Source organism: Dermacentor albipictus, chromosome 8, assembly GCF_038994185.2.
Source record: "Dermacentor albipictus isolate Rhodes 1998 colony chromosome 8, USDA_Dalb.pri_finalv2, whole genome shotgun sequence".
Lineage (NCBI taxonomy): Eukaryota > Metazoa > Arthropoda > Arachnida > Ixodida > Ixodidae > Dermacentor > Dermacentor albipictus.
The window spans coordinates 121,669,778-121,682,636 of NC_091828.1; the positions used below are offsets into that span (position 1 = coordinate 121,669,778).

The window sequence follows — 12,859 nt, forward strand, 5'->3', positions numbered from 1 at the left end:
GCTGAGTCAATTACCCGTGACAAATGCAGCAGACTCGACGAGGTCCAGGAGGCGATCTTCGACACAATAGTTAAAGAGGAGGTGTTCAAATCGTCTCCTCCCCCAAAACAGCGATGGGGGAGGAGCCTATCAGAGCCCGGTCCACATCCAGGCAACGTGAGTATATGCCATAAAGTCAGCTTGAGTGTCACCGGTCGGTCACTCGTTCTGCATCTGCGTGTGTGGTGGACCACTGGACAGACCTCCCAACGGTGCATGATCGCTACGTGGGGACCTCATATTCTACTAGAAGGTGGAAGGTGAGTGTTGAAATTGATTCTCCATTGTCTTTGTTTATGTTGCATAAGAGATCAGAAAGGTTTATGTTGCATTTCGTTGCACCGTAAATGTAAAAAAAAAATGCATGCATTGGCATTCCATGCTTCATTTGAAAGCGACATATATCTTCGTTCCCCGAACTGCGCTTACATGCCAGGATTTGCGGTCCCGGAAGAACACTTCAATGGCTTTTTTTCTTCCCGTTTTCTTGGGATTATTGACCGGCATATGGATCCGAACTAATCTGCTATATTCCAGAATGAGGGCAAAACGGCTAGAGAGCGCAATGCGTACGTGATCCTTTGTGCGCATTAACCAACGAGCCACTTGTAGTATACCTTACTAGACTCAATTAGAATGTTAGTAGCGCCTTCGTCACAGTTAGCGTTATGTAGATCATTTGCGCTTCATGCTATGTAATGCAAATGGCTTTCAGGGAGGTTCCTGCACTCTTGCTTTAGAGATGGGAAGAACCACTAACACTTGTAATTGAGCAGTGAAATACATCCTTTTCTTTTTTCGTCTGGAACAATACAGTGCAACTAGAGTACAGTTGTTTTCGCGGCACCAAAGCGGGGAGCTGACCTAATTATCATTTACTTGTACATGCGTCAGTATTTGATGTCATGGTATTTGAGGTAAGGTCGGACGACATCCGTGAAGTGAACTTCGCTTTAGATCCGAAGGCGTGCGCTTGGATACGATGACCGCAACGATAGCCACACTACTAAGCATCCCACCAATTTCCCTATCGTAATATGATTACAAGAGCCAGAGATGATTGCTAGAGCCAGATTCAGACGCCATCAGTGAAACGGCCCCTGGTGCATCCCCTGGCGCCGCCTAGATTGCTACAAAATGAAATCAACAGCCTCGCAATGCGATTCGAAGTTTTGTTGCGTCCAAATGATTTGCTCGTTTTTTTACTCGCTCTGTCTCCTGGCCTGTCTGCTTGCACACTTGAGGTGCGATAAAAAAAAATTCCTCGGTTGCTTTTTGACCCACACTCGAAACAGTCACCGGTTGCAAAGGACCACGGCTTCAAGACTATGGGAGTGCAAGGTTAGTGGATAAACTTCTGGGAATGTTCGGGTCGTTGACCTCGGTGATGGGGCCCGGCTTGGACTGTCGCGTACTTTGACCCTTCCCGTCTTTGCGGCATCAGCATATATATTGTGTCGGAAAAGGAGTTTCAAGTGCGATGAACCGCGGGGCTGCATTTTAACTGCGGCACTGGAGAAAATGAACTGACCGACCATCGTCTCCTTCGCCTGTAGCGTACGACACCCTACGAATGTTTGCGCCCCAGTGACACAGACATTCTTGGAGATTTGTCACTCTTTCCTTTCTTAGTTCTTCCCCTCCTTTCCACCTTCCATGTTTCTGCCTCCTCCTTTCAGTAGGACCGGCACGCGTCGTGCCCCTTATTGGTGGCGATTGCCAGCCTGCTCGGCGCTTGCTCTTTCCTGTCTAGTGTATATATGTCTTCAAAACAAATATGATTATGCAGATCTCACGCAATGTGGGAATCGATGTAAGCGAAGCTTTCCTTGCTGGATGCTTTGATTGACGATAATTAGCGGTGATGTTGAGGACTATAACTTATTTTCTTTACCTGTTTGTAGAACACGAGAGTTGTGAGCTAAACGTCACCATGCGTGCACCACTGCTGCTTGTCTGCGTAGTACATGGAACACACGGGGAGAGGTGTTTGCTTGATGCGTTGTTGTGCGCCATAGTTCATGACCTCTGAGAGGATTGACCGTTGTCATTGCCTCTCATGGCACATCGCATTGCGACAGAAGTATCGAACTTTACTTGCATCATGGGACTGTACGTGTGAAAACTACAGTCGTATTATGAGGCACGACATAGTGGCGAACTCCAGATTAATTTTGACACCGTGATGTTCTTCCACCATCTTCGTCATCAGCCTACTTTATGTGCACTGCAGGACGAAGGCCTCTCCGTGCGATCCCCAATTACTCTTGTCCTGCGCGAATCAATGCCAACTAGCGCCTGCGAATTTCTTAATTTCATCAGCACCAACTACTCTTTTGCCGTCCTCGACTGCGCTTCCACTCTTTTGTCACCCATTCTGTAACCTTTATGGTCCACCGGTTATCTAACCTACGCATTACATGACCTGCCCAGCTCCATTTCGTTCTCCTAATGCCAATTAGAATGCCGCCTATCCCTGTTTGCTCTCTGATCCACACCGCTCTCTTCCTGTCTCACCCTCATGCCTTACATTCTTCGTTCCATCGCTCTTTGCGCAGTCCTCAACTTGTTCTCGTGCTTTTTGGTCAGTCTCCAAGTTTCTGCCCAACATTTCCGCACCGGTAGAATGCATTGATTGTATACCTTTATTTTTAATAATAATGCTAAGCTTCCAGTCAAGAGCTGGTAATGTGTGCCGAATGTCGCTCCAACCCATGTTTACCCTTCTGTAAATTTCCTTCTCATGAACAGGGTCCCCTGTGAATAATATACCTAGGTAGACGTACTCCTTCAAATTTTAGAGGCTGACTGGTGATCCTGAACTCTTCTTCCCTAGCCCGGCTACTGATCATTACCTTTGCCGTCTTCATTTTACCTTCCACCCGACTTTTAATCTCTCTATGTAATGGTCCTCAAACATTTGTTGTTACTCGACCCCAGTGTTCCTGAACAGTACAATGTCATCTCCAAATCTAAGGTTGCTGAGATATTCGCCGTTGATCCTTACTCCGAAGCATTCTGATCCTTACTATTAAGTCTAATAGCTTGAATACTTCTTCAAAGCACGCAGTGAATAGCATTGCGGAGATTGTGTCTCTCTGTCTGACGCCTTTCTTTATAGGTATTTTCTGACTTTCCTTGTGGAGAATTTAGGTAGCTGTGGAATCTCTGTAGACACTTTCGACGATATCTATATAAGTGTCCTGTACTCCTTGCTTACGTAATGGCTCCGTGACTGGTGGTATTTCGACTGAATCAAATGCGTATTAGTAATCTATGAAAGCCATATAGAGACGCTGATTGAACTCTGCAGATTTATTAACTACCTAATTGAGGACAACGATGGGATCCATTGCACGGTTCCCGTCGAAATACTTCTAGCAGGCTTCAGAAAATATCTCTCCTAGCAGCCTTCACAGCATCCGTTGGTCACGCATGGGACAAAAATATGCAAGAATCTTCGCGCTGAGTAGCTAACCGTGCATTACAGAATTGCGTGTTTTGCGACTCATGATGGTGTAGTCTTTCACCGGTGTGACACGACAAATCCTGATGCTTTCTTCTAGCTATGTATTTCGCGCAACCTGCCCATAAACCAGGTTGAACTCTGCTCCCTGTTCTTTCATCTGGCCGGCTCGGCTTGTTTCTTCCTTTCTATGTTGCGCTGTACCAGTTTTAGCATGCAATACCAACTCGCCTAATCCTCAACTCTAGTGAAGTTGATTACGTGTGCCTATTACTCAACCAGTGCATCATTGGCGCGAACGGCCAGCAGGTTGAACACATATCGGTTTCGAGCTGCCACCCAAGCATAGGACGTCGAGACGGAGTGAACACGGGCTAGCTGAACCGCTTTCGCTAACTGCAAAAAAAAGGAGTTATCGCCGCATACATGCGCGAGATATGTGAAAAGGAATGCCACCAAAGAAAGACGAATCGAAAATGCGCCGTAATGTGTGAATCAGCTTGCGGGGAACAAGATGATCACCGCCTGGAAGAAGCCTTGGGGACACACAAATACACACATAAAAGCTTCAAACGGTTCCCCACTGCTCGTATCACACCGCTTCACAATGCGGAACGGCGCGTTAGCCCCTAAAAAAGATAACGCTAGAAGTTGACCTTAGGCAGTTATTGGTTGAGCGAGGTAAAGTTAAATCCTCAGGCGCCTGCGTTCCAAACCGTCATGTCCCCACAAAGGTTGAGTCGAGTAACCATCGCCACTTTTAGTCGTCTGCTGGCCAGAGAACTTCCAGAAAGCAGCCAAGATCAAAATCGCCCTGGCTGGTTCTTGCATCGCACGGGTAGCCATAATTGGAAAACTGAAGAGGCCCACTGGCGGTTGCCGGATATCCATGTGGAAATAATTCGGCAACAAAACAATGCCTGTGACGTCACTGATGAGGTGAGAAGATAGATGGAGAGGGCGCGCCGCCAGGAGGAGGAGGAGGGTTCCTGCGAAGCCCTCCTCTCCCACTTCGCATGCAAGCGGGATGTGTCACCACCACCTACACAAGAGAAGGCCGGCAGCGCGCTCAGGGTTACGGGTTTAATGAAGGGATCGCGCCCATATGGGCAGCGTTAACCAGAGCGCATTTATTTGCTCGAGCAGCCCACCGCCGCAAGCCGCACCGCACGCTTGCGGTCGCACGAAAAATTGCACGTGTGCAGCACCTGTGCACAAATAACCATTTACACTGTGTGCACAGTTGTATACCTTACACACTGTAATCTGAAATTTGTGCACAAGTGTTTGGTACGTGCAATATTTCGCGCAACCGCACGCGTGCGGTGGGTGCGGCTTGCGGCGATGGGCGGCTCGAGCGTAAACCGGCCCTAAGGCATAGTTTAGCGGATAGGCCGCAGAGAGCAGAGGGTGTTCCAATATTATTTTATTTATGCAAAACCATTTAAGCACTGCGTTTTTAAAAAGCCCGTTCATAAAAAATGTGATAGTTCAATCTTAGGATTGAGAATGAATTTGACAGGGAGCATGATGTTGAATGACAGGGAGCATGCCTGTATTAAATAGTCACAGTGGTGCCCTCTTCCTCAGAGTAGCTTCATTGCATTGATTTATCGTCGGCGTCAAAGAATTTGCCGTTCATGCGACCACAAAAGTTCTTCAACAAAATGTTAACACCTCACCATAACACATATCTTATGACGGCTTGACTGGTGTGTCCTTCTTCACGTTCGAGACCCATGTATTTATTCCAGCCTAGATTAGGCTCTAAACGAGTAATTTTGCTTTCGAGGCATTATTACTCACAGTACAGCAGTCCACATATTTACAACACCTCGAATGAGTTTAGCAATGGAGTTACAAAACATATTCGCGCAACTATTTACAAAAAAAAAACAGCTGCCTTATTCTGCATATTTCCAGTTTTTCTCTTCTTTGCCTTAGCATTGGCACCCACCATTCTGTCCTTGATCTTGCGGAAACATGAACGCATGATTTTTCGGGCCCGATTTGTAATTGCTCTAGAAATATTAAACGCAGCACTTATTGGGCATATCCTGGCATGAACGTATACTCCACATTATATATAATATATATAATATATTAATATAGTATAATATTATACAATATAATATGTCTCTTCCTCATTCTGGTCCTGTCGTTTAGCGCTGTTCGAATTTTATTATATATGTATCGTGCTGCCTCCCCAACCGCAGTGATCACTGTGTTGAGCAGCGCCATGGGCCTCATGCAGCAAGGCTAGCGTAGACATATGGTAATTTCAAGCATACTAGACTTCAAATGCGTGACAACGATGCCAGTGTATCACATATATTTGATAGCGCCTGCCGCTCAGATGTTTCGTGGTTGCCTTAGGTTGGAAAAAGCCTATGGAAGCCTATGGAAACTTGGAAAAAGCCTATGATACTACTTAGTGATTGGCGATATATTACAGGACTTCGCTGATATTAGCTGCCTGGCAGATCTAATACCTCTGTCTGTTTTTCGGCAGTTTCAAGTGCGACTTAGTACCCTGGTTTGACGATAATTCATACGAGATAACGGCGTAAGCCAGGGCTGAATTTTTCTGCCTTTCTCATTCCTGCATTTTAAGCGCGACACATTCTGTTGTGACAATTAACTCGGTAAATGAAGTCATGCCGTCTTCGATGATTCATTCATTCTGTGTCGACGATCTACAAGTGGCATCGACGACGTCAACATACGAAAGCTACGTTTCAGCAAGCGTTAAACAAACTATAGCGTAGTGGGCGGACGAAAGCGGTTTCCGTTGCTCTCTTAAAAAAAAAAGGTGCTGCCCTCGTGTTTTCGCAAAACCGAGATCTACAACCTGGTCAGCTGCCTGATCCAGTCTAAAGAATACATTGTTGCACCAAAAGATGAAAATAAAGACTTGGGAAGGACGAGTACGAAACGACAGATTGAGCGTACTCGGCAGATCGTACTCGTCCTTCCCAAGTCTTTATTTTCCTTTTTTGGTGCAACAATGGATTCTCTAGATCCCAACCAACTCGCCCAGCAACAAGTTGACTGAATCAGGAGACTGGATCAGAAGACGGAGGAGACTGGATCAGTTGAGTAGAACTTGATTGTAATCAAGTTCTACTCAACTCAAGTTCTACTCAACTGATCCAGTCTCTTCCGGCCGCCTTGAGCGGCCAATCGCGCGGCAATCTTGCGTGCGTTTGCGGGCTTCTTTCACGCTCGGAAAAGCACTTTTATGCAGCACGTATTGAGAAACAAAAAGCTGTGTCGAGACTTTTTCATGTCGCTCTGCAGTTTTCTCATTGCCACTATTCATCTAAATAAAATATTTGAGAAGTTGATTCATCAAACAGTTTGAGTACTTCCAAGCGACCGCAAACATGGCCTTTGTTCTATCTGTCTACGTGGCATTTGCATATATGTAAACTGCGGCTGAGGTTAGCTGCGACGCGCCCCATATATATATATATATATATATATATATATATATATATATATATATATATATATATATATATATATATATAGTTGCCAGTACTGGCAGCTATGTTTTACAAACTTGTATTTACGCTTATATACTTGTATTTCTAACTTGCTTCCGTCTCTAGCATACTAAAATAGGGCCCTATAGAAGTACATAACTGTGTTTCAACCTTTTTAAAGTGCCCGGTAAAAACTTCGATTAACCAATTGAGCGATGGAAGACCCCGCAGCGAAAGCGATAATTCGTTAAACGGCTAGAGTGGTGAACCCCCTATAACGGATGATCGCATTAAAAATTAATTTACCATCCCTACAGTGCATGAATACCCTCCTCTTCGCCAAAGTTACATTGGTGAGGCAGAACCCCCTTGGCATCTTGCATGTGCCGCTTCTAGCTCGCTAGCCGAGACCAATACAGGAAGCCACGTATCGGTGAGATAACTCCACTAATATATATATCCCGGCCACGGCGGCCGCATTTCGATTGGGGCGAAGTGCGACAACACCTTGAGTAAATTAATTACATCTTACGCGATTCAGCTTCAGTTTACGGTTTTTGTTTTGTAAAATATAGCTGATATAATAATGGCATATTTTATAGTGGTGCATAGTACATAAATTTTGTCCTAATATGGTGTATTATTAGGGGCAGTTTCCACAAGTATGACGACGTTTTTCATTACCGAGTTAAATGTGGAAATTTCGTTTGCAGAAATCTTGCGAATTACACCGATTTGTGTAAAAGGAGTAACGGACAAAATCAAAATGCCGCTTCCGACAGTTACTAGATTTCAACCTTTCCCTTTAATTGCAACAACATATTAAATTCGATTCTGCGGCTGGCTCTCGTAGAAAAACCGTTTCTACAATCCCATGTGTTTAAATAGGAGTCCCCAAGGTCGTTCGATTCTGAAGAGCTAATCAAAATCATCAAAACCCACGGATACGACACTGACGAGCAGTGCTGCCAAAGTTTAATTTCTACGCGAGCGCACACGTGACCGAGCAGACGGCAGTCGGCTTCTTCCGGAATGACGCTTTTCTTATCAAATTTGGAAACGCAGGTTTCCGCTTCCTTTAGCATGTTTATTAAGCTGCTTCAATAAACATGAACAGTAACAGAAAGAAGCACGTGGAATCAAACAACATGCTTGATTGATGTCAGACATCAGCCATTGGCAAGCTCCCCGTGTGAGACGTCTCCATGACGACATATGCAGGGTATACCGACAGCTTCGAAACGGATGAGAAACCCTTCGTCAGAATATATAGAGTGTTCGAGAAAAGAAAATATTCAGCAGCGATTACGACACTTCCTAATGCCAATTTCGAGCGCAGCTGTTTCGGTGTTTTGAATTTGCGATACACAGTGAATTTGCGGAACAACAGGCTCCTCTCGTTGGTGACTCCGAGCGTCTGCTCGGACAGCTCCTTTAGCAGCAGACGAAGAATTTCCGTCTGTTGCGTCGCTCATCGTTCAGACAGAAAGCGTCAACGGTTGGGGCGCGCGGAGCGCATTCTCCAGCAGCTGCGAAAACGAAACAGCGCATGCGCAGTCGGTCGGAATCGCACGCCAACGCTTTGTTTTCCATAGCGCTCCGTGCATTCCTCGTCGACGCCGCCATTGAGCATGTCTCACGCGTCGCTCCGCTTTCCCCTCACCCTTTCGCCACACTCTCCTCTTCCACATTCCTCCTCGCGCTTATACTTCGCTCTAACCGTGTTTCATCTCCCGCTGCACTCCGCGTTCGCTCTTTCATAATTTGCTGTGCTCGTTCGCTCGTCGACACTATAAACACAGGAACGGCCGCCTAAAAGCTACTCTCTAAAAGTGACTTTAGCGGACCGTTTGCGAGCTCCACGGAGGACTGCAAATTTGACTGGGATATTAACAGCAACATGCACTTTGCGCTGACTGGTTAAGGACTCCTTTTAAATATATCATAAATGAAGCGATGCCCCCTTTTACTGTCCTAACTTAATTTGCCCGCAATTTTTTTTTCTCTCCCCGGCGCAGACGAGGCTCATCGAGCGCTTCACGTACGTCCTGAGGCGGGAAGCCGGGCCATAACCGCCACCATTTTGATCTTGCACCAACTACGACTTCTAGAAGCCTAAGGGAACAAAGAATCGGCACGGGCTACGAAGAAGCCAAAATGGATCACTGGAACCTGCCTATCCCGTGGAACAACGGCCCCGGCATCACATGTTACTTGCAGAGGCACAGAGAGGCCATCAACAGGGTGCTCCTCGGTGCAGGTTTAGAAGTGTGCGAGGACATCGGAGAAATCGGTTGTACCCGCCTGGCAGTGATTCAAAATTCCACCTACAGCTTCCCACAATGGGCAAATCCGGATGACCCGGTGAGGAACGCGGCGTTCGGCCTTGCCAATCATCTGCTCACGCATTACCCATATTGTTTCAACGCCGTGGAAGTGTACTCCACCGATTACTGCACCGACCAGGCTCGACACGCACTGAGCGGGAATCCCGGCTTGAAGAGCCTGACACTCTACTTGCTAAATGACAACTCTCTCGCGCGTGATAAGCTCATCCGCAAGCTCATCAAAGCTCTGCCATCGCTCGAAGAGCTGATCTTCAAAGCCAAGTGCTATCCGCTCCCGAGAGTTGACGTTATCATTGATGACCTTGTGTCAAGGCGTTTCGGTCTGCTAGCAACACTCGACGTTGCTGGTGTGCGACTGAGTCCACCATTTGTCACTCGCTTTGTCTTCGCACTCCTTGGGAACTGCACCATAACCAACCTAGGTGTCGGAGGCTGCGTGTACAGAGCTGGCCCCCCCAGTAAACCCGGGCAACTGTTTGCCTGTTACCTGACCAAGCGTACCGCCACACTGAAGAAGCTGACGCTGCGCGGCGACTACGTTTGCCAGGACCGAGTTCTCTGGGGGAGACTGACAGCGGCACTCAGCAGCGCGACCACACTGGAGGAACTGACTGTGGACGTATACATCGGATGCAAAATCCTGTGAGTAGCCACTCGGCTTTATTTATTCTACGTTTGCCCTTTACTGTACCTGAACCCCATGTACCAACGTAAACAATCAAGTAGTTTGCTCCTCAGAAGTTTGGTGATGGGCGCGGTTCCGGCTTGTGGTGATGTTATTGTGCCAGGCTTTGCATTTTTGCTACTGCCGTGCGACATATACTTGTTTCAGCATCATTGATTTCGTTGATGACTCCTTTGCAACGCTCTCTCTTGTCTTAGTTTTGGGGCATTTTGGATATTGCCTTCATTTCGCGCCAAGGCCGTGTATTTCCCATTCCAAGCGGTTTTGATCTTGTTGTATCCTAGTGTTTTGATTAGAGGCTGTCAGAAGGCGCCAAATCATTTACCGCTGGTGGCGTGGAGTGTACTGGCCATGACCACACGTTCAAGTCAAATATAGTACGCTCAAGTTAAACCATTCGTGTTGCTGCAATCCGAGATATTTCTTTTACTGCTGTGCTGTGGTATTTATGCAGACAACAACAAATGTCCGTATATCCTGAGCACGTCAGGAGCAAACGTGCTAACCACTTTAATGAACAAGTACGGCATCGATTAACGCTCTATACGGAATCAGACAGGGCCAAGTCTGCAAAGCGCATTCGAGGTCACGTGGTGGGCACTAATCACGTGGTGTGCAGGAGAGTAAAAAATCAAACCATGTGTAAACCATCGACGATGACTGTCAATGTAAGTGCACAGGGCTCGAGCGAAGGAACGAGTGACAATCCCTGCCTCATACGCGCCCATCCCCAAAAATGTATAATGTTGCGCTGAGCACAGGCGCGACAGCCTGCCCCCCTCTCTCTTCCCCCCCCCCCCCCATAGGTTTTCATCCTGCTCGAGCTTTTGCGGTTAGAGTATCTTGCTGCGAGTTTGATTTGGCACATTTCGCACCGCTTTACTTGCGCTCTGAAAGTGCACGTAGATGACTCGCAAGTGCATGCACCCTTCATCACCAAAAGGTTGCGAAATTAAGTCTGCCTTTGGCTCCTGTAAGCATCATGGCCACATTGGACACAGTCAAATACGACCGCGCCGTTGGAAGCGTGTCGTGCAATAGTTGCTGGATTAGTTTGCGCATCATGTATTTGATTTTCTAGCGACTGTGCATATCGCCCACATATATATATATATATATATATATATATATATATATATATATATATGGTATAATTCATGCTCCCTTCTTGATAATCAAACACATGGCTCGATTTGCGTTTGTGCAAACTTCTAACGCCTTCCTTTCGGTGCATGTTTCTTTTTCAGCCCCGAAGTGACCGCGCTGTTTGCTGAAGTGGCTGGCAGCAGTCCTAGCCTCGCAGTCCTCCAGCTACCTTTGCCAGAATAAACCAACGGCTCCGAGTTCCTGGCTCCTCCATTGCTGGATCCTCCATTGCTGAGGCACATCCGTGCACGAGAGCTGGTCCGGCGCCTCTGAAAAGCCCTTTGACTGTAGGAGCATGGCAGTCCTCAAAACAGCGATCATGTGGTTGCAGGCGAGCTTTCCTGCCGGGCAGTCGCAGCTTCCATCGATGATGCGTGTCGCGTCCAATGCTATCATCACGGAATACGGGGGCGTGTTCTTCTTCTTGCTTCGGTAGCATGGTGCCTTCAAGAAGATGAGCCCGGCGCTAGAAATAACCAAAGAGTGCTAAGCTCCTCCATCCATGACTTCAGACAAGAAAATAAACTATTGCACCAACTGATCTATAATTTGTTTTCTTAAACCTAAGCATAAATAAAGTCATGAGGATTTCGTAACATTCACACAACAGCAAAGCACTTTTATCACTGAGAGTCAGCGGTTGCGACTATCGCCCGTTTACTCGCGATAGAGTTGCACAAATATTTACCTGTTTTGGGTGCCATTGGTCTTCAGCGCACATACGTTGACGTACGATTCCACGTGAAAGTTGTAGCTTCGTTCTTAGCTTCGTTTCATTCCCGATCGTCCTGCATAAAATTCGTGTACGCTCCGATCTGACAGCGGAGGTAACACGGCCAGGTCCTTCTTCCATCCAGTGATGGGGAAAATTACCTTCCCTGAATGGTGCGACATCGTTGAGAGCGATCGCACAAACGGGGAACACAAAATGCAGCGCAGACGATTGTTCACGTTAAGATAAGACCACAGAACAAAAACCAACTTGCCTACCCCTATCGCATCCGCATGTGCACTGCGTTTTTTTTTTGTAATGTTTTCATGCACAATGGCGGCGCTGCACAGTGTTGCTTGAACACTCCAGAGCTTTTTAGAGTGTTGCTGGCATTTATGCAACTGGTCTATGACAACGAATTCCGGGTACACGATGACAGGAAGCATTATATTCTTATATTAAAAAGTCACGGTGCTGCCCTGTTCTTCAGAGTAGCTTCTTTGCTTGATGTACCGTCGGCGTCAAAAAGTTTGCCGTTCATGTGACCACAAAAGCTCTTCAACAAAATGTTAGCGCGGCAACATATAACACATACCTCATATCAACTTCAATGGTATGTCTTTCTTCACGTTCGGGACACGTGTATTCATTCAAGTCCGGATTAGGCTTTGAACGAATAATTTCGCTTTAGAGGCATTATTATATACATCACCGCAGTCCACACATTTACAACTCAAATGAGTTTAGCAATGGAGACACAGAACAGATTCGCGCAACTATTTACAAAGAAACAACTGCCTTATTCCGCAGAGTTCCAGTCTTTCTCTTCTTTGCCTTAGCATTGGCACCCACTATTCTGTCATTGATCTTAAGGAAACATGAACTCGTGATATTTCGGCCGTGATTTGTAATTGCTCCAGCAATTGGGCATGAACGGCATGAAATATCCTGGCATGAACGTAGTCCACATTCCGC

General features: G+C 46.5%; 1 protein-coding gene across 2 annotated transcripts; it reads left to right on the plus strand.

Annotated features, from left to right (window-relative positions):
• The first annotated feature begins 216 nt into the window (after nucleotides 1–216).
• LOC139048579 (uncharacterized) lies at nucleotides 217–11,692 on the plus strand. Of its 2 annotated transcripts, XM_070522998.1 has the most exons (3): nucleotides 217–299; nucleotides 9,012–9,983; nucleotides 11,274–11,692. In XM_070522998.1, the coding sequence occupies exons 2-3, from the start codon at nucleotides 9,151–9,153 to the stop codon at nucleotides 11,353–11,355; spliced, it is 915 nt and encodes a 304-aa protein (XP_070379099.1). In that variant the 5' UTR covers nucleotides 217–299; nucleotides 9,012–9,150; the 3' UTR covers nucleotides 11,356–11,692. The 2 variants fall into 2 exon arrangements, with proteins under 2 accessions (XP_070379099.1, XP_070379098.1); XM_070522997.1 differs by lacking the exon at nucleotides 217–299 and having other exon boundaries at nucleotides 8,881–9,983.
• Nucleotides 11,693–12,859: the final 1,167 nt, after the last annotated feature.